A 27,681-nucleotide genomic window follows, 5' to 3' on the forward strand; every position below is an offset into this window, starting at 1 on the left:
GGAAACATAAAACTGCAGAGCTCCTGCGATGTGCATATGGTCAGATCGTGAATTAGAAGCCACATACAACATATATTCTCAGACACTTGCTTTTCATGATGAAAGCATTAGAAAACTAGCTTACTTTCCAAGTTTCCATTTACTGATATCATACAAAATAATTTTGTGGGTCAATTCCACATAGAGGCAGACAGTATTCAAAGCAGGGAAATTTTCTGTAAGAATAGTATTTGTCTCCATCTTTAAACTTCATGTAGGCAACTATTTAAAAATTACTCTTACGAAACTTGATGTACAGATTCAGACACATTTTAAAAATAATGGAAGCATTCTTAAATACAACAATAGGTCAAGAACTATTCACAACTTGACATTACTTTTGGAAAGAAAGGAACGAAATATACAGGTATAAAAATATTCGACTAATTCCCTTCTGTATTAAAGGTGCTGGTAGATAAATGAAATTTTGGAAACAAATTAAATTTATTTCTGCTTGATAGTTCCTTCTAGTCCATAGATGTATTTAGGAATAAGAAGTATTTGTATGTGGTTCGCTAATATTAATCAAATTTTTTTGAAATCAAAGAAAAATAGTTGCATAATTGAGCAACACAGAGCCGCTTTTTTATATAGAGAAATATCTTATTTGACATATTCCACGTCGTATCAAGTTGTCATTCGGTCAACTGCAGAGACAGGTATTTGGAAGTATACATTTTTATTGATTGTGGTTTTTTAAAAGGAAAAATAGCTAAGTTGCAGTACAGTAAAGTTGTATCGAGCTTAATTCAGAAACAGGTTAGTGGGAAAGCAATATGTCTCCCACCACTGCAAGGAGCACAGTCAGAATGAGAAGTAAAGAAACTCTGCCGAAGCATGGCACAAGTAATGAAAGTTTATAAAAAAATCATTCCACTGCTGCAAACATTGTATAGCAGTTAGTATGTAAAACGTGCAGTGGAAAGATAGTTCCACCAGACAGCTTTCTCTGTCTCTCACAATAAATGAAACCACGCCCTCACAAAGCACTCACAATAAACGCGGCTTCTAGCAGTGACAACAGGAACAGGAGATGGAACACGCCCACATCCAGGGTCTGGCTCACACTGTCCCCTCGGGCCGAGTCGCACACAAGTGAAGTCTCCCCGCAGTCCCCCCTACTTGCCCTTCTTCCGCTTCTTCTTGGAATCGTCGTTGTCGCCCTCCACATCGCTCTCTTCGGGAGGTGGCATCTTCTTGACAACCTTGAACTCGTCGTAGTGCGCCTTCCTACGCAGCTCGAACTCCAGCTTCTTCTTCTTTTCATCTTCCGTCAGCCGTTCTTCGTCCATGTCCGAGAGGTCCTCGGACAGCGACGTGTTGGAGGTGTTGTGGTTAGTCACTGCCGGGTTCTCCACCACCGTCGGCATTGTCGAGCTCAGCGACAGCAGCTTCGACGCCAGGTCGCAGGCACTCACCGACTGCAACAGAGGGCAAGCTGGAGGTAGAGTTCACACAAATAACTTTACCCTTACCTGTGCAGATGGCAGAGGGACAGTGTAGAGGTTCACTACATGGGGCTGCCAGCTGCCACATGGGGGGACAAATCGATCTGAACAGCTGAAACCACCTCGCAAGCAAATTACATACATACATATGTACGTACATACGTTAATACTTGTTCCATAGATCATAAAAAATAGTTCCAAATTCCATGAAAAGTGTGCGAGGTGCCGGGGCTAGGAGTGTATTTAACATTAAATTCTTCTCGGATCTTCATATGGAAATGATGCTCTAAGCCCCCCTTTTCTAGCTCCTACTTTTGCTGTTGCACATGGATTAAGAAGAAACGCAAACTGACTGTAACTGACCCTGCAAGTGGAGTAGAAAAGAGTTTGGCACCTGCAATAACTTAATTTGACAGAAATTAATTTGATAAAGGAAAGTTTCATTAACGTAGTGAGAAATGAAAGGGTTACTTTACTAATCCACAGAATGAAAGTTCTGTCCAAAATAACAATTTGATTTATTATGACTAAACTCAAAATAATAACAAAACACATGAAACATTTACAATACGTCAAATTGGATACTCAAATAAATGCTGTGAAGGTGAAGTTGTCCATAAACTAGCTTGTGACATTTATGACCAAGTGGTATGTGGAGCCAATTCCTTGTAACTCAAATTTTAAGAGAAACACCCAGCCATCCCAACATTAATTGCTGCTACAGTAGCGAGAACTTGGGCAATGAACATCCAAGACAGAACCACGTAATAAAAAGACGGGAACAGGCACGCTCTGCCGAGCTCTGATTATCACAGAGCAAATTCCCTAATTTGCCGGTGCTGCGGACATACATTACCAACCTGTCTTCTTAACTGCAAAGACACGATCTGGCGTATCGGAAGCGATGGCTGGTTGCTTCGACGTCCCGTCATGGTGATGATAACGTCGCGAGTATATCCCGAAACAAATTATCCTGGTCTGGTTGTTCCAGACGAAAGACTTCCTATCAATGCAAATGCGCCTCTGAGGGAGACGAAGAAGGTTCGCCACACAATCACTGATGGTACAGCGATTGATTTTAACAAGCGAAGTCACACAGTAACTCCGATACAGTCGACTTTAGCCAAAACTGCTCAAGACGGACAACATAGGCCACTTGTACGCAGAATGCTCAATTGCCAACTGTACTCGGAAAGTTACGTTGAAGTCGAAACTTCAGCAACTTCATCAAACAGTTACAATTAAATGAAAGTATCTTAGACAGCCAATGGAAGGCAGGCTGTCCAGAGCAACGAGCAGTGAGAGCTCAGTCTTGTAACCTAGTCTGACCGAAAGGCGAGAGCCGACTCTCCTCAAGAGCACCCGCACAAGTCGAACACAGAACGTTGCCGCTCCCACGACAGTGGTCGTGGTTAAACGTTCCAATCAGCAACTCGAAAACCGGCGGAAAATTCCACTCTATTGCCGACGCACTACGAGTCCACCAATGGAGATACTTGGCGCCAATTTCTGCGCCGATTTTGCTACGTCACAGAGCTATTCCCTGGGAAAGCCAATCACAGTTATGATTTTGCAGGAAACGCGGGAATTTGCCCGCCAAGACTGCCTGGGAACACAAGTCATTCCCACGCCTCGCTGGTAGCCCACCAGAAAGTGGTTTCACTAAAGTTTCTGCGAAGTAACGGAATCTCTAGCCCAGCCACTCCTCCAGGCCCCTGCGGGCGTGTCGACGCCGCTCTCATAACAATGTCGGCGTCTGGAAAGCATCCACTCGACTCCCTCACACCCATCAGCTTAACCCTTTCAAGATCAGCAGAACCTGCCTGTCACCGGACCACCCGTGTGACGAGAGACACTGCGTGGGAAGTCTGCGTGTGAAGGAATAGCAACTTTTCACCGCATGCAATTAGAGAGGAAAATCGAATTACTCAGAGTAAGATAGAAATATGAGAGGGGGCTCATGCCACCTCTCAAATGAACAAGTAACCAAAGTTCCATTTATCTAGGGTGACCAGACATCTGGATTAATCCGGATATGTCCGCCATTTTTGCTCTTTGTCAGGGGTCCGGGCAGATTTTTATAGTGCCCGGCTTTTTCGCAAAGTTGAGCGTAATATAATAATTCGTCACGTTCTATTGCTCTTTTCATAAATACTTTAACTATTGGCACAGCCTTCGTGATAAACACACACGAAGGCGGTGTTAGTTGGTGGCACCAGGATTGTCGATGTTACCGTTGATCGACTATAAGCGAATGCAAATATCGATTATTTAAAATTTTGGTTTCGTATCTTCGCTTTGCGTTGGCTAGGCTTCCTGTAGTGCATGTGTGATATGTGAGTGTAATTTTTAACTGAGTGAGTTACGTAAAATATTTGGCTATGCCTAAACGAAAGTGTACGTTTTCTGATGTCCTTTCCTGCAAATATCCGGCTTTCAACAAAAGGAGGGATGAATTTGAAGCAGAATATAAGATATATAGAGCGGAACATACGTCGCAGTGGCCAATAAAGGTAAGAAATAACTCGACATATCAACTGTCATGGTTTTATTTCATTGTTTCGTAGTCATTCAATTTATTTGTATTCGGAAGGTTGAAGTGCAGTTTACATGTCGTCAGCTGCTGATTGAATTGTAGATGTTGGTAGCAGTGCTTCGAATGAAAGGAGGTGAATGGTATTATGTTTTTCGCTTTGTAAACAATTCCGTCTTGTTGACATAACAGGACAAAAGAAGTAGAAATGTAAAGCCTTTGAAATTAAAGATGCAAAATGCTTTGATCAGTTCTGCAATTTCAGGCAATTTCTAAAAAGGAATAATGATGATGCAGAATTTAGGACTTTATCTTGTAGTAAGAAATGGGCAAAGTTTTTTTGTCACAGTAAGTAAGTTGACTGTCACTCAGAGTTGCTGAAGCTTGCTGAATACTTTTTCAGTATTCCAGGGCATAATGCTAATGCCAAAAGAATATTTTCCCTAACTGCCACACAGTGGACTGATAAGAGGAATAGATTAAACTTTGAATCAGTGGAAGGTCTGTTGATGGTCCAATATAATTTAAAAGAATTTTCATGTGTGTCATTTTACAATTATCTGTTAAGTAAGCCTAAACTTCTGCAAAAAATTGGTTACTCCGAGAAGTATCAATAATTGTTAAAGAATGTATGTATGTTATGTGTATAAATAATAAACTCATTTATTTAAATTGAACGTATGTTTGATGGTGAATACTGCAGATGGGGTTACCACCCGTCAACTTTGGACAAGTCAAATGAAAGTAGCCAATCAGGAGTGGCGTTTAGGCAGCCGTCTTTGTGAAATCTTAAAACTAGGCGTAAATATAAAAACAATTGATCCCACACTGTCACCACAATCAATGTTTTTAATTTAAAATAAAAAAAAATATTGCTCTGGGAATCACCACCGGCAGTCACGTGACTTGTCCAAAGCTGACAGGTAGTATCCTCATCTGCAGTTGACCCGTTTGATGTGTCCTCATTTTTCTTCCTTTGTCCTCCTTTTCGAAGCTGCCTGTCCTCCTTTTTAAACAGCTGCATCTGATCATCCTACATTTATCACTATTATTTGAATAATAACCAGTAGTTGAAACAAGAACCTTATACTTAGTAATTTATCAACTTACAAAAGGAAGATAGAATCTCAGTGAACTCAAAATCATAGTAAATCGCAAAATCATTATAATTAAAATTAGCTAATTAGAACCAACGATCTCAAAGAATACTTTGTGTGAGTACTCTTTGAGAATCGTGAGTAATGGCTAAGGAAAATTTGATCCATTGTCTCTACATTACGAAAGTTAGCCGAAGCTGGTGAGACTTACTTGAATCCTCGTAAATGTAGACGCGGTTAGATTGTTTTTCGAGGATTGATATCATCTACTATGACGCAGTGAAACGAAACACTGACTTCGACTATAACATCGTTTAGAATTCAGATGGAGGACTACCTTATATTAGTCCAAAGTGAACTTTTTAATTAGATAACTCGAACTCAACTCTAGTTAGGCATTGAACAGTGATAGACAATTAACTTCATTCGTAATTGCAAATGGACTCTGGAACTGGGCAATAGTTTTAAAGCAGATAATTTATAAATTCCTCCTCCCCCCCCCCCCAAAACCGCCACCTCGGAAAGCTTCTTCCTCACGGCCTTGTTAGGAAGTGATTGTTATTGTGAAATAAACCACCTTTTCGTGCCAATTTACTCATTACAAATTACAAAATTGTTTAGAGAAACAACTGTGATCTTTTGCGTGCTGCGATAATATTTGATTGAAGCGCTCGGCGCATGTATAGAAACTCTTTGACGTTAGGAAGCAATCGCAATGTTACGACTTATTAGAAATTTGAAATTACAACCAAACTATGGGGAAGTTGGTGTTGGTGGAACTGAATTGAACTTATCATTAATATTTTTATAGCAACTGTTAAACCATCGGATATAAAAGAGTTAATTACGACGAGTAGCGTAATATTGGTCACAGTTGGTGAAGTAAATATCACGCACACGTCGAGAGTTCAGTTCAGCGCAGTTTTTTGTAACGTCTCTTTACCGCTCTACCGACTATCGCCGAGTTTTTGCCAGGGCCGATCAGTACTAATCTATCAACTACCAACTAGAAAAACCGGTGACGTTACAATAAGACATTTCGTAATGATGTGAAACGTGTCACTTTACGTGAGTTATCTTTACACAAAACAATTAATCAAATTTTTTTACAGTATATCAATTTTTTCCAGCAGACCTAAAAATTCATCTATTGAGTAGGAGGAGTGGTCATTCTTTTAATTTTTATTTAAATGTTCGCTGGCTATCTGTCAGACTTGTAATGCTATTTGGCAAATGATCAAAGATTTTTGTGGGAGCGTAATTCAGCCCTTTCTGTGCCAAAGTCAGATTTAACTCAGAATAGTGAATATCATCCTTTCATCTAGTGTTGTAGCTATGCACTTCGCTTTTTTTTAATTGTGGTGGGTTATTAATAACAAATATCATAAGTGAATTTATGTATTGCCAAGGTACCGTGAATATCCTGAGTTCCTTAAATAAATGTCTGCAAGGTGATATTGAGTGGACCCCAGCTATTATTTTGATTACACCCTTTTGTGCAATGAATACTTTCTCTCTTAATGACGAATCACCTCAAAATATGATGCCATATGAAAGTAGTGAATGTAAATAGGCATAGTAGGCTAATTTACTGATATGTTTATCACCACAATTGGCTCGTAAACTGACATTTTCAATCAAGAACAACTTTATGATGCAGACTCAGATCGACTAATGTTTGAATGAGGTTATGTTGACCGAGGTCAGAGCTAACTGCCTGACGTATGCGATCTGTTTCTTTCGACCGCTACTTACCGTTGTCGCCACCTATCCGCAAACGGCGGAAGCAAGGTTGTACACCTTGTAATAAAAAAACTTTGTTAAGTTTCAATCTCCATCTGTGACGTGTGTGGCAAGAATTTATGGTTTAAATGATTGTATGACAATTACCATCCAAGAAACGTACGTAATGGAAAATAAATATTTGATCACATTGCATAGCCAATACAAATAGATTATTTCGCCTTTTGTTTTTTGCCAGTTAGATCAACAGTTTTAAACGTTTAAATATTACAATAGATGAACGAAAATAATTAAAATCAGTTAAGAATGGAGGCCAAATGAAAACAGAATAAAAGAAAACAAAAATGAGAACAAATGAAAAAGTTGAATCGGTGATGTAAATGATGTGGAAACAGATGAAAAATAAAAATTGTTTACACCATAACTGACTAAAAATAATGGTCACAGTAATTTCGATAAAGACGTAAAAAAACAGATGTGAACACTCAACCTTCAGAATACTACCCAAATAACTCGACGCTATACTATGGGTTCATTCTGAAACTGGACACTATTTTAAGTGTCTAGTACAGGCTGTTCCACCTGAAGGCAGTTGGGAACCCGCAGGTATCCGGCACCTCGTTACTGGCATATTTCTATCTCTCTTTCCCTAAATTATGGCGGCTTTAAAAGTATTGCAGTGGAATGCGAGATCGGCTAATTCTAATAGAGAAAGCCTGCAACGAGAACTGTTCGTAAGTCAGCCTGATATCTTTCTGTTATGTGAAACTTGGTTCAAATTCGAACGAACTGTTCGCTTTCAAAATTATTCTATAGTAAGGGAAGACCGTCTCGATGGCTGGGGCGGCGTAGCTATACTGGTAAAAACTTCGCTGCCGCATCGACCACACCCGTTACACGTACCTGTCACCAACCTTGGATTAGTTGCTGTGGAAATACGAACTGCCCACAAAACCTTTACAGTTGTCTCGTTGTATAACGCTCCCCACCACAGTATCGTGGAAGATGACTGGAGACAATTAATACACTCCTGGAAATGGAAAAAAGAACACATTGACACCGGTGTGTCAGACCCACCATACTTGCTCCGGACACTGCGAGAGGGCTGTACAAGCAATGATCACACGCACGGCACAGCGGACACACCAGGAACCGCGGTGTTGGCCGTCGAATGGCGCTAGCTGCGCAGCATTTGTGCACCGCCGCCGTCAGTGTCAGCCAGTTTGCCGTGGCATACGGAGCTCCATCGCAGTCTTTAACACTGGTAGCATGCCGCGACAGCGTGGACGTGAACCGTATGTGCAGTTGACGGACTTTGAGCGAGGGCGTATAGTGGGCATACGGGAGGCCGGGTGGACGTACCGCCGAATTGCTCAACACGTGGGGCGTGAGGTCTCCACAGTACATCGATGTTGTCGCCAGTGGTCGGCGGAAGGTGCACGTGCCCGTCGACCTGGGACCGGACCGCAGCGAAGCACGGATGCACGCCAAGACCGTAGGATCCTACGCAGTGCCGTAGGGGACCGCACCGCCACTTCCCAGCAAATTAGGGACACTGTTGCTCCTGGGGTATCGGCGAGGACCATTCGCAACCGTCTCCATGAAGCTGGGCTACGGTCCCGCACACCGTTAGGCCGTCTTCCGCTCACGCCCCAACATCGTGCAGCCCGCCTCCAGTGGTGTCGCGACAGGCGTGAATGGAGGGACGAATGGAGACGTGTCGTCTTCAGCGATGAGAGTCGCTTCTGCCTTGGTGCCAATGATGGTCGTATGCGTGTTTGGCGCCGTGCAGGTGAGCGCCACAATCAGGACTGCATACGACCGAGGCACACAGGGCCAACACCCGGCATCATGGTGTGGGGAGCGATCTCCTACACTGGCCGTACACCACTGGTGATCGTCGAGGGGACACTGAATAGTGCACGGTACATCCAAACCGTCATCGAACCCATCGTTCTACCATTCCTAGACCGGCAAGGGAACTTGCTGTTCCAACAGGACAATGCACGTCCGCATGTATCCCGTGCCACCCAACGTGCTCTAGAAGGTGTAAGTCAACTACCCTGGCCAGCAACATCTCCGGATCTGTCCCCCATTGAGCATGTTTGGGACTGGATGAAGCGGCGTCTCACGCGGTCTGCACGTCCAGCACGAACGCTGGTCCAACTGAGGCGCCAGGTGGAAATGGCATGGAAAGCCGTTCCACAGGACTACATCCAGCATCTCTACGATCGTCTCCATGGGAGAATAGCAGCCTGCATTGCTGCGAAAGGTGGATATACACTGTACTAGTGCCGACATTGTGCATGCTCTGTTGCCTGTGTCTATGTGCCTGTGGTTCTGTCAGTGTGATCATGTGATGTATCTGACCCCAGGAATGTGTCAATAAAGTTTCCCCTTCCTGGGACAATGAATTCACGGTGTTCTTATTTCAATTTCCAGGAGTGTAAGTCAGCTTCGTCCTCCCTTTATCGTAGCTGGAGACGTGAATGCCCACCATGTAGCGAGAAGAGGAGACGTGACAGACAGGAACGGCAGGACCTTGATAAGCGTTATCGAAGATAATAACCTAGTGATACTCAACGATGGCTCTCCTACTATGATAACTTCACCTCTCCGTAGACCCTCCGCAGCTGATGTAACTCTTTGCACCCCCTGCTTTACTGAAATATCTAATTGGTGCGTTAAAAAGGATTCAATGGGATCCGATCATCTCCCAATAGAGTTTCACATTAACATCAACTTCGATACTACGTGCATCTGTTACTCTAATAGTCCGTGGAAAATCAAGGAAGCCAATTGGGCCTCTTATAAGGAAACGGTTCGGCGGGCACTCGCAAATACGAGACGTGACTTACGAGACGAAGATGCATACCCAGTTTTACTCGATGTTATGAACGTCGCAGCTGGCATCAGCATCCCTAAGAAAAAAGAGTTTACAGTAATGAAGACCCGTTCTCCTCCTTGGTGGAATTCTGAGTGCTCTCGGGAAGTTGCGAAGCGACGACTCGCCTTGAAAACCTATCGTCAGAATCCTTCATTGGACAACTTCTTGGCTGTGCAAAAAGTGAATGCGCGAGTTAACAAATTCCTGAAGAAAAATTGGAAACAATTTTGCCTGCCCCTAAATAATGAAACCAGTATGGCAAGCATCGGGCATAAAATAAAAGCTTTTAGAACAGGAAGACTGTCTTCCTCCCCTCCTGCTACCACGGCCTGGTTAGAGCAATTCATAGATACAATCGCTCCTCCCACGGTGCCATTTTTAAACCATCGGTTCCCTGCTGAAGAAGACCGCTACCATGTTCTCCCTCGTCCTTTCTCTAAAGAACAACTCAACGAAGCTATTAAAGTATCGAGCGATAGTTGCTCTGGCACTGATCATATACACTACTCTATGCTTGCACACCTGCCTATAGAAGCGAAAGACTTTCTCTTGAACATTTTTAATCAGTACTGGATGAAGAAAGACCTCATAACAACATGGAAGACGCAAGTAATAATTCCAATTCTCAAAAGTGGTAAAGATCGAAATGTCGGTACTAATTATCGACCTGTTGCCTTGTCGTCGTGAGTTGCAAAATCACTGGAACGAATGGTAAAAAGGAGACTAGAATGGTGGCTTGAAAAAAGTAATTTGTTACCTCGGAGTCAATACGGCTTCCGAAAAGGCAAAGGGACCATGGATAACCTGTTTTTGCTTAATATGGATATCACGTCAGCCTTTCAAACGAAAGAGACAGTAGTGGCAGCTTTTCTTGACGTTAAGGGTGCATATGATCACGTACAAATACCGATACTCTTGGACAAGCTGGCAGGATGCGGAATTCCTTCACAGATGATCTACGGTATCAGTACCCCGATTACTCAAAGAACGATCTACGTCCGTTTCAAAGGTACCATGATCGGACCTTTTTATGTCTCCCAGGGCTTGCCGCAAGGTGCAATTTTAAGTCCTCTCCTGTATACTCTATATACGCACGACCTAGAACGCATACTTACTCCCCCCACAAAAATCCTACAGTATGCTGATGATATATGTGTTTATTCTACTGCTGCTTCGTATCTTCAGGCCAAAACGGCATTAAGCACAACCATCGCACACATCGATGAGTGGCTCTCTATCAATGGGCTGGAGATCTAGGCTGAGAAATCAGCAGTCGTTCCCTTCTCCACTTCGACGACAGCTCGCACTGAAGATGACATTACCTGTGGCAAGTACACCTTCCAAATAAAGTCTCACGTTCGATTTCTGGGGATGATTTTTGACTCTCGGTTAAGATGGGCGCCCCACATCCGGTCCACCGTTACCAAGTGTGAAGAAGGTAATCAGATCACTCACTCGTGTCTGGTGGGGAGCGCACCAGAGTGTTTTATTCACAATGTACCTAGGGATAATTCGATCTCGATTAGACTATGGCTGTCAATTCTACCACACTGCGTCAAAGATTCATCTCTCCAAATTTTCAATATAGAGCCATTCGTACCTGTCTTGGAGCCATGCGATCGACGCCCACCAACGCCCTTTTAATAGAAACAGGGGAGATGCCCTTGAGCATTAGGCGCCAAATGTTATCGGACAAATTCTACATTCAAGGCATGGCCATTATGGACAGTTCCGTCTATCAAAGTAGAGACTGCATTTATCGACTGTGGATTGCATCCCACAGAAGGAATAAAGTGCCAGCTGTGACACTTGGTCACCTGTCATACATTCTATACGGCGTTCAGCGCATCTGCCTGTTTTTGAATATGATCTTCAAACGCTCTGCTCCCAGATCCCACTCCATTATTTAAGTACAACCTGGCTGGACAGTACTAATGTCAACGTTGGCTTCAATCGTCTCGTTCAAGCACAATGGCCGGGTTCTCTCTGTGTATATACGGATGGCTCCAAAATTCCGCAAGAAGAGTGTACAGGATGCGCTTTTTTCTGCCTTCAGATCTAGATCCGCAAAACCTTCAAACTGCCTACGAACACTTCTGTTTTTACGGCGGTGACAGTTGCAGTTTTGGAAGCACTTAAGTTTGTCTCTAGCACTTCCTTCCCCAAGGTATTGATAGTATCTGACTCGCAAAGCGTTCTTAAAAACATTCAGTACAGTCGATGGAACAAAACAACCAACCGTTACATCGTGGATGTGATATCTGAATATATTCGCAGCACACGCACGGGCCGGACGATCCATTTGTTGTGGGTACCTTCCCACTCTGGTATCCTCTATAATGATGAAGTTGATGCATTAGCCAAACAAGCGGCAACCTTAGGCACCGTCCTGAATCTGCTCCTTCCTTATACTGACTACTTACGTGAAGTCAAGGATCACGCAAGACAACAATGGCAGGAAATGTGGAACGTTTCTCAACAGACAAAAGGCGGCTATTATGCAGTGCTACAACCTCGGATTCCTTCACAGCCGTGGTTCATGAGGACACATCTGGACCGATTCACGGTTTCTACCATAATAAGACTCCGCTTCAATCATGTCTCTTTCCCACAACATCTACATCGGATCAACGTTTACAGTTCACCAGCATATGAGTGTGATCCTGAGTCGGAAGCTGATGTCAACCACATCTTATTTATGTGCCCCAAATTTGACCGTGAACGGTTGGTCTTTCTGAAGACATTGCTGACAAGGGAACCTCCCCATCGCACCCCCCTCAGGTTTCGTTGTAAGTTGGCACAGTGGATAGGCCTTGAAAAACTGAATACAGATCAATCGAGAAAACAGGAAGAAGTTGTGTGGAACTATGAAAAAAAATTAGTAAAATGTACAAATTGAGTAGTCCATGCGCAAGATAAGCAACATCAAGGAACATATGGGCTCAGGAGCGCCGTGGTCCCGTGGTTAGCGTGAGTAGCTGCGGAACGAGAGGTCCTTGATTCAAGTCTTCCCTCGACCAAAAATTTTACTTTCTTTATTTTCGCAAACTTATGATCTGTCCGTTCGTTCATTGACGTCTCTGTTCACTGCAATAAGTTTAGTGTCTGTGTTTTGCGAACGCACCGCAAAACCGTGCGATTAGTAGACGAAAGGACGTGCCTCCCCAATGGGGACCGAAAACATTTGATCGCAAGGTCATAGGTCAACTGATTCCTCCACAGGAAAACACGTCTGATATATTCTATACGACACTGGTGACGGCATGTGCGTCACATGACAGGAATATGTTGTCGACCCACCTAACTTGTACATGGGTAAAAAGATTCTTCTACCTTGCCCCATTTAGGTTTTCTTGTGGATGTGATAATCAATCTCAAAAAAGTGATGAAAACATAAGAGTTTGTCACATAAACTGAAAATAAAAAATTAAACTTTTCACTCGAGGGATGACTTGAACCTAGGACCTCTCGTTCCGAAGCTGCTCTCGCTAACCACAGGACCACGGCGCTCCTAGACTCCCATTGTCCTTGATGTTGCCTATCTTCGCATGGACTACTCAGTTTGTATATTTTACTAATTTTTTTCATAGTTCCACACAACTTCTTCCTGTTTTCTCGATTGATCTGTGTTCAGTTTTTCAAGGCCTATCCACTGTGCCAACTTATAACTAAATCTGAGGGGGGTGCGATGGAGAGGTTCCCTTGTGAGTATGGGCTACCATCTTCCTCAATCAGCTTCTTCTCTTTTGTGTACTAAAGACGTTCGTCTGTATAAAGTAACAGTTAACTTCATCAAGAGTACTGGTTATAATCTGTGGGTTTTAATGGTGTACATAAATTATAAATATGTCTTGCTGATGAAGATGTTTCAGAATTGGTGTGAATTGTAAGCCAAGACACTTTTAATTATTTTCCAATTCAATTCAATTCAATTTTTAAAACATTATGTACAAAACTGTAACAGTTAAGCTTTTTATTCTTGTAAATATGCATTTCTGTATTTGTTTATTCAATTATGTGTACATTGTCACTATGTGTTGCCGATGGCTAAATTGAGTACACACTCAAAGGCCAAATAAACATAAAAAAAAACGCAGGTAGCAGTGGGCAGGCGTGGGCAGACAGCTGGCGTGTGGGAAGTCACACGGCGTACTGACCCTACTTTCACTGGTTCTCTCCCACTGGCGGGGGTGGGCAACTGCTAGCTCCATAGCCATAGGGCGGCTATGCGGGGTTTCCTAGAAGGGTGCAGCAGGTAGCGAAGCTGTCCTGACAAACCGGTTCTCTAAGGAGGTGTTTGCGAACTGAGCCTCCCCCCACTGCTTGTCTATTCCAGTCGCTCACCCTCAGTGCAGTGTTGTCTCCGTTTCTCAGACAGTGTCGTCGTCGATAGCTTTCATTTTTTAAACACGATCATATTTGCCATTATTGTGCTCCAACAGGAGCATTTTTCAGCTGATTATTATGTAGTTCATTTTATAAAGGTGAAATTCCAACTAGATGAACTTTGGTAGAGTCATCTATGTTAAGCACCGAATTTTATCATCTGTAGACATCAACAACAACACTAGTTATCGAGAATTTATACGTCGCATCTAACCATAGGGAAATATTCTGTAATTTCTTTCAGATGAACACGCCCATTGTCGAGTAAGTCTTTATCTAATTACTAACAGTAAACCCGGTGTTGCCCGGATATTTATTCATCCCAGTTTTATGTCAGTTCATCCCCTCTTACCTCATCTCTCTTGTCCATTTAGTCCTAACTCGTCTCCCTATCCACCTCCTCCTTCCACCCATCTGTCTCTCTTTCCACCTCCTCCATCTGCCCCACTCTCTCACAACACTTCCTCCTCCTCCTCCTCCTCCTCCTCTCCATCCTCCTCTCCTTCACCATCCATATTCGCATCTCCGTCCGCCTCATCCTCCGCTTTTTCTAAATTCACAATAACACCCCTAATTTATATATTTATTACAGTGTTCTATTAGTCATTCATCACCTTCCCCCTTTCTCTGTTTACCTGCTGCTCACTCTCTCTTTTAATCTGTTTCTCTCACTTCTCTGGATGCACCTCCTCCCCCTTCCCCGCCCCCATCAAGTTCTCCTCTCTCTGTATATCTCCTCCTCCGCCTCCGTCATGCCATCTCCTCTTTACCCGTCTATGAAAAAAATACGTATATCTGCCTACTTTCTTGCAGATTGATGGAATGATGTTGAATGTATTTAAAGGTAGGCCAACCCTCCGCCATCCAGCATACGTTGGCTTGTGTAAGTGCCTTCACCACGAAAACATACATACATAAGCCAACTCCCAAGTTGATCAGTCAAACGGTGTGTAATTCTGTTGTAAGGTGCCCTCCGCCCTACACCGTATGAAATTTCACGTAGTTGGTGAGGTTCCCCTTGTTTTAAAGATCAAATGTAGAAAATTTCATCAAGATCGGAGGAACACTGTGGCTTTTTTTGAAATCCGTAAGTAAAGTACCCTCCACCATGCACTGAACGAAGTTTTCTGTAGACAGTGAATTTCCTCTTGGTTTGGGAAATAGGAATTCATTTTTATACACCCCGCTCGCTCTATGCCGACTTGGTTGCGAAACATAAATAATAGATTCAGACAACAGAAATCGTGTAATGATTTCTGTTGTATAAGGGGCAACATAGCTATTAAATAATAGCAACGAGATTACGAGAGCAGTCACTTTCAGTGTTACGTAAAATAACGTTATACCTTGTAAATTATCACGACACAAAATGAAGATGATAAGCAATGTGGGACTTCCTTCAGCTTGCGTTTGAAACTCTCGGAGAACTCCTGTGTGGTGAGGAGGGTGGGAGGGGGGCAGCAAGTGGAGCCTCAATTTGTTTAGCCGGCCCGGGCCTCTGACAGGTTTAGTGCGCCACTGCTCGTAGGAAACCCCACGGTAGGAAACCCCACGACACCCACAGGGCTACCCGGCAGATAAGCCTACCTACGAGCGAGGTGACGGGCACTCCCAACACCTGCGACCCATGGGCAACACTGGAACCGCTTCTCTCGTGGTTCACAAGAAATCTGAATTTTTTTTGTCAGTTATCCACAAACGAAAGCCCACCATGGTAAATGGCTGCTCTGTCTGCTACCTGGGACTATACAAATAGCTTACACCACTGCTTCAGAAAGTTGATCCCATGCCTGCAAACCTCTCCTTGCGAGATGGTCATCTCTCAAGAACTGCACAGGTCAGCAGGCGACAGCACGCTAAGGTGGCCACCTCTTCAAAATGGATTCGCTACGCGCTAAGGACGAGAAAGCTTTTCTCTGTTGATGTCAAGTTACACGAGAGTGAGTCAAATGAAACCATTGAATATTTTTTTAAATATTATTTATTGTGCAGACGTGGTACAAAGCTCTATCACTTTTCAATATAATCTCCCCCCGCTCAATGCAAGTCCTCCAGCTCTTACGAAATGCATAAATTCCTTTAGAAGAAAATTCTTTCGGTAGTCGGCGCAACCACTCGTGCACCACATGGCGTACCTCTTCATCAGAACGGAACTTCTTTCCTCCCATTGCGTCTTTGTGTGGTCCAGACGTATGGAAATCACATGGGGCAAGGTCTGGTGACTATGGTGTATGAGGAAGACACTCAAAATGCAGGTCTGTGATTGTTGCAGCTGTTGTACGGGCAGTGTGGGGCCTCGCATTGTCATGTTGCAAAAGGACACCTGCTGACAGCAATCCACGTCGCTTTGATTTGATTGCATTCCGCAGATGATTTTTTCGGAGGTCTGTGTATGATGCACTGGTGACAGTGGTCCCTCTAGGCACGCAATGCTCCAAAATGACACCCTTTTCGTCCCAAATGAGAGTCAGCATAACCTTCCCTGCTGATGGTTCTGTTCGAAACTTCTCTGGTTTTGGTTATGAAGAATGGCGCCATTCCTTGCTCGCTCTCTTCGTTTCCGGTTGGTGGAAGTGAACCCAGGTTTCGTCTCCAGTAACGATTCTTGCAGGGAAACCATCACCTTCTCGTTCAAAGTGCCGAAGAAGTTCTTCACAAGCATCAACACGTCGTTCTCTCATTTCAGGAGTCAGCTGCCGTGGTACCCATCTTGCAGACAATTTGTGAAACTGGAGCACATCATGCACAATGTGGTGTGCTGACCCATAACTAATCTGCAAATATGCTGCAGTGTCATTCAGTGTCACTCGGCGGTTTTCCTTCACTATGGCTTCAACTGCTGCAATGTTCTGTGGAGTCACAACTCGTTGTGCCTGACCTGGACGAGGAGCATCTTCCACTGAAGTCACACCATTTTCGAACTTCCTACTCCATTCGTAGACTTGCTGCTGTGACAAACATGCATAATCGTACTGAACCTTCATTCGTCGATGAATTTTAATAGGTTTCACACCTTCACTACGCAAAAACCGAACAACAGAACGCTGTTCTTTCCTGGTGCAAGTCGCAAGTGGGGAGGCAATCTTTATATTGATACTGCGACGGTATGTGTGCATCTGCACTATGCTGCCACCTACAGGCCATTCTGCAAGCTGTTTGTAGCACGCTTACCAACTTACAGGATACCGGCGCGAAATTTCGATTTGTTTTTGCGAGTTTAATGTTTTCATGTGACTCACCCTCGTATTATACAAGTTGTAATAGGGTTTCAGTGGGAGCGCCACAAACTCGTGGCCGACCTAAGGCATATATCACTTGAGTGTTGTACAGGAGAGAGACAGTGAACAAATTTCAGATGGCTTGGCCGACGTTGCTAATGACGACTGATACTACGTTTGATGATGACAAATCTGCATGCGCAGCTTGTATAGGCAGATGGATTCCACATGGCTGTGCCCACTTACTCATAGACTGTAAAGTCATAGAATGCAGAGAGGCAACGCATTCCAATTACTCACCAGGGCACCTCACGTAGTCTTGTAACACAGCTAGCCGCAATGTTTCCTTATATGCACGGTAAAGCCCGCTACCTCTTGGGTCACTAGTAAGTGAGGGAGCTGCCTGTTGAGTGAAGCCGAGACAGGAGAAAAGGGAGTGACGGGGAACGGAAGCCACTCACACATATGCAGTGACTCATGAGGAATACGAAATCCTCCAGGAATGTTACTAGTGTCCTCCACAATGGACCAGCAGAACGGCTGCTATCTTTGAGACTAGTATTACCGAAGATTTTCTTGAGAGACTCATCTCATGTACACTTACGATCATTGTATCTGCATCTACATAAGTACTCTGTAAGCCATTATACAGGTTGATTCAAAAAGAATACCACAACTTTAAAAATGTGTATTTAATGAAAGAAACATAATATAACCTTCTGCTATACATCATTACAAAGAGTATTTAAAAAGGTTTTTTCACTCAAAAACAAGTTCAGAGATGTTCAATATGGCCCCCTCCAGACACTCGAGCAATATCAACCCGATACTCCAACTCGTTCCACACTCTCTGGAGATGTTAGAGAATTGGCTGTTCCCTCAGCTCGAACAAGAAGCACAACAATTCATATTTCAGCAGGATAGAGCGCCATCACATTGGCACTTATCTGTCCGTAACTACCTGAACGTCAACTACCCGAGGCGATGGATCGGCCGCCAGGCAGCCCGTGACAGAGCACTTCATCACTGGCCTCCAAGAAGCCCTGATCTTATCCCCTGCGATTTCTTCTTATGGGTATGTTAAGGATATGGTGTTTCGGCCACCTCTCCCAGCCACCATTGATGATTTGAAACGAGAAATAACAGCAGCTATCCGAACTGTTACGCCTGATATGCTACACAGAGTGTGGAACGAGTTGGAGTATCGGGTTGATATTCCAGAATGAGATTTTCACTCTGCAGCGGAGTGTGCGCTGATATGAAACTTCCTGGCAGATTAAAACTGTGTGCCCGACCGAGACTCGAACTCGTCCCGAGTTCGAGTCTCGGTCGGGCACACAGTTTTAATCTGCCAGGAAGTTTCATCGGGTTGATATTGCTCGAGTGTCTGGAGGGGGCCATATTGAACATCTCTGAACTTGTTTTTGAGTGAAAAAAAAACTTTTTAAATACTCTTTGTAATGATGTATAACAGAAGGTTATATTATGTTTCTTTCATTAAATACACATTTTTAAACTTGTGGTATTCTTTTTGAATCACCCTGTATAGTGCATGGCTGAGGGTACCTTGTATCAAAGCCGCCCATACGATAGTTGGAAGGAGGTGTAGACCTGGGATATGGTGTATTTTCATATTTAGGAAGACGAATGAAGACTTGTAAGTGGCCAAAGAAGTTTCAGTTCCGACCATGTTAAAAACCGATGTAATACCCACTTCTAAATCATTCTCGATTGTCTCTTCTGTACGAGACGAGATTTCTCTTTTCTTGTCTCTGTGATTCATACGTGAGATGCACGTTGGTGGAAGTAGAAATATTTTGCAGTCGGATGGAAATTCCGGTTCTGTGAACTCTCTCAACAAAATTTTGCGAAACGACCGTGTTCTTCTCTTCAGAGCTGCCCATTTGAGTTCACGGAGTGTTTCTCTAACATTCGCGTGTTCATCAAACCTACCAGCAACGAATCTAGCAGCGTGCCTCTGACTTGCTTCAGCGTCTTGCTTTAATTCGACTCGATTGGTCTCGCGAACACTCGAGCAGTCCTCAAGAATGGGTTCACTACGGTCTCCTTTATAGACGAACTACACATTCTAACAATTCTACGAATAACCTGCTGCCGGTCATTCGCCATCCCTACAGCCGACCTTAGGCGCTCCTTCCATTTCATATTGTTTTTCTGCGTTAGACCTGGATATTTAATAGATATTACTGTCTCAAGCAGCACATCACCAATACTGCATTCGAATACTACTGTAGTTCTATTCATCTGTAATAGCTTACAGGGCAAAATACCAGTCGCAACACTTGGTAACTGGTCGATTATTACAGAGACGCTGAACGTATTAGATGACCAATCTTCTCTGCAATATTGATTCAATATATAAAGGTGCGGCAGAAAATAAGTTGAGCGGTTCCAAAAGTCCTTAGTCATCTCTCTAGATTTGCATTCACGAAGAACACAAGATGGAATTAAATGATAACAGCGGACGCTCTTCGAATGCTAATGGGTTTTACACGGCCAGAGCAAATATCAGAATATCATGTTCAACATGAAGAAATTTAAGTTCCAGAATTAACATTAAATAAATAAAAACAAAGGAGATAAAAGCAAAAAATCGGATTGAAGAATATATTGTGAGAAGCTACTCAGAAAGACACTTTCACAGAGGGGCAGTGTAAATTGTCACTTTTAAGATTTGTGGGTGGTGGTGGTTTCAAAATGTCCATCTTTAATTGGATACATTCAAATGTGCCTATATTTCTGACACAATAAAATTGTTCTCCACCAAAACAATGATAAAGGTGTTCTTTTAACTAAGAAATTAACAACGATCTCAGTTTGTTTAATTTATTACACGAAAATGCAAAGGCCATTGTTAACAATAATAGTTTACTACCTTGACGAACAAGGTCGTGGAATCTGGAATGTGATTCAGATGAGTGGGTATTGGGATAAGGCATCTACGAGGTGCGACAATAAGGTAATGAAACTGATGTGAAAAAAATGTTGCTTACCGTTTTAGTCAAGTTTAGCGTTGTCTTCTTCAAAGTAGTTCCCTTCTGAATGCACACACTTTTTCCAGCGCTTCTGCCATTCATGTAACATTTATGGAACTCATCTTCTGTAATATCCTCCAAGACCCTCGTCACAGCTTTTTGGACATCTGTTGTCTGAAGATGGTGTCCCTTGACCGCCGTTTTGACTCTTGGAAATAGAAAAAAGTCGCACAGAGCGATGTCTGGTGAATAAGGTGGCTGTGGTAGTACTGAAATTTGTTTTGAGGTTAAAAATTGGTGTACTGACAGAGCAGTATGGGATGGCGAATTATCGTGATGCAGAATCCAATTATCAGCAATGTTGGCATGGCCACGAAGAATCCTTTTAAGAAGTCTTCCTAAAATTTCTTCGCAGTAATATTGGTTAACTGTTTGTCCAGGAGGCAACCACAATTTATGAACAATTCTCTTGGAATCAAAGAAGCACACAAGCATTCATTTCACTTTTGACTTTGACATATGAGCTTTTTTTGGTCTGGGTGATCCCTTTGAGCACCATTGCGAACTTTGGCGTTTTGTCTCTGGATCGTACAGAAAAAAAAAATAACTTTCATCACCAGTGATAACATGGCTCAACAATTCTGGATTGATTTCCGTTTGCTCAAACAGATCGGCTGCCACATTTTTCCATGTTTCTCGCTGTTGTGGTATGAGATTTTTGGGGACCATTTTTGCACAAATCTTTCTCATACCAAGATCTTCAGTTATTATTAGATGGACCGTTTCTCGATTGGTGTTCAGTTCTTCTGCAATCATTTTCACGGAAAATCTTCGATCAGATCGTAGGAGTTCACGCATCCTGGCCAAGTTGACATCCGTCGATGAGGTTGATGGTCGTCCACTGCGGTCTTCATCTTCAACATTCGTTCTGCCTTCACTAAACATTTTATGCCAACGAAAAACTTGAGCTCTTGAAATAACCTCCTCTCCAAAAGCCTTCTGAAGCTTACCGTAAGTTGTCGTCGTGTTTTCACCCAATTTAATACAAAAAGTAATGGCATACCGTTGCGCAATATTATGCGATTCCATTTCCGTGACGAGAGACACAAAAACGTTTTAACTTACTACAGGACAATGAACGACTGAGCAGTTGCATAGATGTGCCGCTTGGAGTAGAAGCAGTCTATAGACTAAGGTCAAAGATATTGTGGCTGCGCAAGCCTGCAGGGTTGCCACATCTTGCGTAGAAAATCAGTCTCATTACTTTATTGTCGCACCTCGTATATTCGTGGATGTCTTATCACGACTGTCAAAGGATAGTCTGGAAAAAAAATTTGTTTTTAATTAAAAAATGGTAGTACTACAGAAGCGTATGCGTTTGCATCCATGACTAGAGTTGAAAGCTGTTGAAACTAAATGCAAGCGAGTCTTCCACTTAAGACTGAAATTACTGAAAATCGTTGAAAATCTCTCGAACTTCCCTACAGCTCACTTTGCAGTGGCCGCTGGACCTCACCATATGTGTAGTCTGCATAGGGGAGCTGAAGTACCTCCAGAACCAGTCCTTGGCTCTGTAGCAACAGCTTCCATCTAAGTTCAGCTCTAACATTCTGCATGGTGTCTGTTCTAGGTCCTGTCTCCCTACCACTTTCGCACAACGACACTCTGAGCATGTTTTTTAGTGAATTGAGTATCTTTAAACTGGGACCTGTTGCTGGTAAGAAGACGCCAGACCACACATGACATGTAGAGTTCAGAAGAGTTCAGTGAGACTAGCGATGATATAACCAAATACTTAATGATTTCAGCATCAGCTCCACTGCACTCCCTGTAAAAGAATCTTAATACTAACTAAATTTAGTGGAAGGGGTTCAAGGCTTTCCTATTTTTAGTTAGCTGGTAAAATAACGTCGAAAAATCAGTCAAGTTTACCATTGGAATTTTTATTCTACTCACAAAACATTCTTTATAAATTGCACTATTGATAAAAGGAAATATTTTAATACAGGATGATAAAAACCAACTGCGTTCAACCAAAATGTGAACGAATATTCCCTGAATGGGTTTCCAAGTTCTATAATGGATCGAAGGATGACCTATGCCATATCACATCTATAATCTAGGTTTAAATTAAGTTTCATAAAAGAGAAAACTATCAAGATGGTCTACAGTGACCCTCAATTATCTTTAATTACTTATCTAACTTGTCGTAAATTACAGTGGCTGGTGTGGCTTTTCAATAATCATATAACAGAAAAATCATCGCGTTTCAGATTTTAACTTCAAATAGCAAATGTGAATACCATGAAGTTTAATTGACGATCGACACTAGTATTACGTAAAAAGGGGATGTAACAGATGAGACTTCAGCAGTTCTGAGTGAAGCCTTATGCACTCTTATGCAGCATCGCGTGCGTTCATTACCTTGTCGGTGGTTAGGCAGCGTCAGGGGGCGGCACAGCTCCGCTCACCTCGCCGTCTCGGAAGCAACTCTCTCCTAACTTCTCCTTACTACAATTTACCGAAGTAGGTTTAAAAAAACTATCTGGCTGTGTTTTCATCTGACCAATCAGGCTCTCAATGTCAACCTTAAGCTCCGCCTACAAAAATTCTGTCTATCCAATGAGAAACGTTATGCTTTTCGTGGTGGGGCAATGTTTTTAATATTTGCTACGTAATAGAGACGCATATAGTCTCACACTAAAACTTGCAGCTGGTGTGGTACTCTTAGTGTTATTGTAAGATCTATACTGTTCTTCTGGAGGGCTGTATCTTTTAACATGGGCTGGGGGTGGTCTTGGCGGTCGGCTGGCGACGTGGGTGTCCGTCCCTCATCGTAGGACCTTCTAGCCTACACGGCTCTGCTCTCGGCTTCTGCTCTCGTTTCTCCCCTCGGAACTGCGTCTGTCTCACGGTGGGAAGGTATGACATGCATTTAGGCGTTCTTGTGTTAGTCTGTGGTATTCCATTTGCTCAGTCATTGATCGTATTACTTTGGTTAATTTAATGTCAGGATTTATTCGGAGCTATGTGTCATATTGCCGGACTTGCTATCATGTCAGGGTTTTCATGGAAGGTGTTGGATTTGCCTGACACCTTACACACCTCCGCCAAATGAGATGCTGCTGTTGTCACCTGAGGTGGTGCCTGGCTGGACAGCAACTTCCTGCAGTCCTCTTCCGACAAAGAAGACTCAGTCCTCTGCCTTTTTCTGTTCTCATACGATTATAATTGACTTAATGACAAATACTGCCAGTGACAAAAAGTGAGAAGTTATCTTAAAAGGTATTTGTCTCTCTCCCGTACCCTCATTTCAGATGCTTCGCCAGTGACATAAATCGTAATTCTTGGCGCTACGAAACTGTCTCCTACCCTCTCCTTCTCTCTGTTTAAGCCTGAGTATCAAGGAATAAGCACAGAGCTCTATAAGCACTGCCTCAGTTACGCGAAAGGATTCGTGATTTCCTGTCAGTCAGGTCACAGTATGAGTCGATGAAAAATCATCGAGTAAAACTGAAGTGATATCTGGAATTTCCCAAGGAAATGTTACAGGCCCTCTGATGTTCTTGTATAAATGATGTAGGAGACAATCTCAGCAGCCATCTTTGATTGTTTATAGCTGAAGCTATCATTTACCATCTAGTAAATAGGTACTGAGTAGAACTGGGAAGACAAAAAAAAATGGTGGCACAGCTTAACTAAAAGAAGGAATCGCTTGATAGGACACATTTCAAAACATTAAGGGATCACCAATTTAGTACTGGAGGGAAGTGGGGGAGGTGGGGGGGTAAAAATCTTAGAGAGAACCCAATGCAGTAAGTATGTAGAGATGGGCGTAGGTTGCAGTAGTCACTCGTATGTGAAGAGACTAACACGGGACAGAGTAGCATGGAGAGCTGCATCAAACCAGTCTACAGACAGAAGAGTACAACAAAAAATGTCATCAGAAGAGCGAAATAAATGGCAAAATGATTTAGACAAAATATCAGTACGCTGCAAAAAGTGACGACTGACTGTTAGGGAAAGTATCACGTCAGCTACATGAGTACTAAAACAATTGCGTTAAATTTCGCTTACACAATAAAATCACATAAATCTAAAGGCTGTCGATTCAAGTAAATGTCTAGGAACTACAATTACGTACAACTGAAATTTGATCGATCAGATAATGTTGTGGGGAAGACGAAGCGAAGACTGTTTTATGGCGGACCACTCAGAAGGCGCAACAGTTCTAGTAGCGAGACTACCTACACTATTGGTATTCGTCCTCTACTACAGTTCATGGTATTCAAAAAGGAGGAATAGGTTTCAAACATTTATTGCTTCGAAATTACAAAAGATAGAAACAGTTCCAACGTTGCTGGAAAGAGGAAAGTCTAAATTTGTATGCACTGAATGTCAGCACCATGTGCTACGCTAGAAATATTAAAATGATGGCTCATTTCCTGCCACACACGAAGCAGCTGGTCTCTCGTTATCGACTTCCCATCTTCAACAATGCGATATCGCGGACTTTCAAGAGTGTCCGGGCGTAGGGGGGATAGAAACACGGTCTTTTACGTAACCCCACAGACACCAGTTACAAAATGTTAGGTCTGCAGAAGAGTAAAGGAAACAAAAGAAAAATTCTGAGTAGGAACTAAAATCCGTGGAGAAGAAATAAAAACTTTGAGGTTCGCTGATGACAATGTAATTCTGTCAGAGACAGGAAAGGACCTGGAAGAGCAGCTGAACGGAATGGACAGTGTCTTGAAAGGAAGGTATAAGATGAACATCAACAAAAGCAAAACGAGGATAATGGAATGTAGTCGAATTAAATCGGGTGATGCTGAGGGAATTAGATTAGGAAATGAGTCTCTTAAAGTAGTAAAAGAGTTTTGCTACTTGGGGAGCAAAAGAACTGATGATGGTCGTAATAGAGGATATAAAATGTAGACTGGCAATGGCAAGGAAAGCGTTTCTGAAGAAGACAAATTTGTTAACATCGAGTATAGATTTAAGTGTCAGGAAGTCGTTTCTGAAAGTATTTGTATGGAGTGTAGCCATGTATGGAAGTGAAACATGGACGATAAATAGTTTATACAAGAAGAGAATAGAAGCTTTCCAAATGTGATGCTACAGAAGAATGCTGAAGTTTAGATGGGTAGATCACATAACTAATGAGGAGTTTGTGGAACAACGTCACTAGAAGAAGGGATCGGTTGGTAGGACATGTTTTGAGACATCAAGGGATGACCAATCAGGTATTGGAAGGCAGCGTGGAGGGTAAAAATCGTAGAGGGAGACCAAGAGATGAATACACTAAACAGATTTGGAGGTATGTAGGTTGCAGTAGGTACTGGGAGATGAAGATTGCATAGGATAGAGTCGCATGGAGAGCTGCATCAAACCAGTCTTTGGACTGAAGACCACAACAACAACAACAACAACAACAATAACAACAACAACAACAACAGATCTGGAGGCCTGGGAGTCCACCAGCGATGAAATTCATCTTCTGCGCCTCCTCTTCCAATGGAATGGTGTCATTCAGGTAATGTCGAACGTGCTTAGAGAAATTCTCTTTGCTGTCCAACGTCCTGGAATGGTGTCTTTCAGGTAATTCTCACGTCCGACGTTACCTGAATGACACTTTTCCAAGGCGTTGGATTGGAAGAGTGGGAGCAGAAGATGAACTCATCGCCAGTGGCCTCTCACGTCTCCAGACCAATCATCTTTTATCTGTGGGGTTACGTGAAAGACAGCATATTTATCCCCTCTATTCCTGACACTGTTGAAAGTCTGCGTCATCGCATCGTTGAAAATGGGAAGTCGATAAAGAGAGACCAGCTGCTTCGTGTGAGCAGGAAATGAGCAATCGTTTTAATATTTGTCGTGTACAACATGGTGCTCACATTGAATACATAACAGTTTGAAATTTTCTCTTTCCAGGAATGTTGGAATTATGTTTCTATGTTTTTCAGCTTGGTAGCAATGAGTGTTTGAAATCTGTTCCTTCTTTTTGAATAGCTCTGTATTGTTCCGCAGTATGCGGTCCATTCCAGATAGGATTGACGGAGGACGTCTAAAAAGTTCAAATGCCTGTTTTGTATTTACGTGAAATATGGGCGACAGTTTCACGGATATGATACGCTAATTGGGGGTGGCAATAATTAAAGCATTTGCGTTTTCTCCTCTTAATGCGAAAATACGGGGTGATCAAAAAGTCAGAATGAATTTGAAAACTATATAAATCACGGAATAATGTAGACAGAGAGGTACAAATTGACACACATGCTTTGAATGATACGGGGTTTTATTAGAACCAAAAAAATACAAACGTTCAAAAAATGTCCGACAGATGGCGCTTCATCTGATCAGAATAGCAATTATTAGTATAACAAAGTAAGACAAAGCAAAGATGATGTTCTTTACAGGAAATGCTCAATATGTCCACCATCATTCCTCAACAATAGCGTTTGTCAAGGAACAATGTTGTGCACAGCACTGTAAAGCATGACCGGAGTTATGGTGAGGCATTGGCGTCGGATGTTGTCTTTCCGCATCCCTAGAGATGTCGGTCGATCACGATACACTTGCGACTTCAGGTAACCCCAAAGCCAATAATCGCACGGACTGAGGTCTGGGGACCTGGAAGGCCAAGCACGACGGAAGTGGCGGCTGAGCACACGATCATCACCAAACAACGCGCGCAAGAAATCGTTCACGCGTCTAGCAATATGGGGTGGAGCGCCGTCCTGCATAAACATCGTACGTTCCAGGAGGTGTTTATCAGCCAGGCTAACATATCGGCATACCTCTCATCCGTCACGGTAGCAGTCACTGACGTTTTGTTGTCCAGCGCCATCAGTCGTAAATTTTGTGAACTTTTGGTTTTTTTTTTTTTTTTTTTTTTTACTAATAAAACCCCATGTCATTTCAAGCATGTGTGTCAGTTTTTACCTCTCTATCTACATTATTCCGTGGTTTATTAAGTTTTCAAATTTATACCGGCTTTTCGATCACCCGGTATTTTATTGATGCCAATCTACATAGTGAGATATGATCATCGTAATAAAGCAAGTGAAGTCGGAGCTCGCACAGAAAGTTTTATGTTTTCACTTCTCCCACGCGCTTTTCGAGAGTGGAGTGGTAGATAAGTGGTTTGAAGGTGGTTCGATGAACCCTTTGCCAGGCAGTAAAGTCTAAATTAAAGGGTAGTAGTGCACATGTAGATGTAAAGTACATAACTGCCGCCGGTGTATGTAGCTACTGCAGTTTGGAGAAGGTGCATTCCTACGCAGCTACAAGAGTCAAAGAGCACATTGCTTACTCCTCTATGTATCTCGCGCAAA

At 42.8% G+C, this 27,681-nt stretch overlaps 1 protein-coding gene across 1 annotated transcript in view; it reads right to left on the bottom strand.

The window, feature by feature from the left end:
* Positions 1–1,157: 1,157 nt before the first annotated feature.
* LOC124552252 (protein phosphatase inhibitor 2-like) overlaps positions 1,158–27,681 on the bottom strand; it is a 37,074-nt gene continuing 10,550 nt past the window's right edge. Inside the window, exon 3 of the mRNA XM_047126534.1 lies at positions 1,158–1,460. Coding sequence (XP_046982490.1) covers positions 1,158–1,460 — 303 coding nt within the window. The remainder of the gene's footprint in view (positions 1,461–27,681) is intronic.

Source organism: Schistocerca americana, chromosome 10 (assembly GCF_021461395.2).
Source record: "Schistocerca americana isolate TAMUIC-IGC-003095 chromosome 10, iqSchAmer2.1, whole genome shotgun sequence".
NCBI lineage: Eukaryota > Metazoa > Arthropoda > Insecta > Orthoptera > Acrididae > Schistocerca > Schistocerca americana.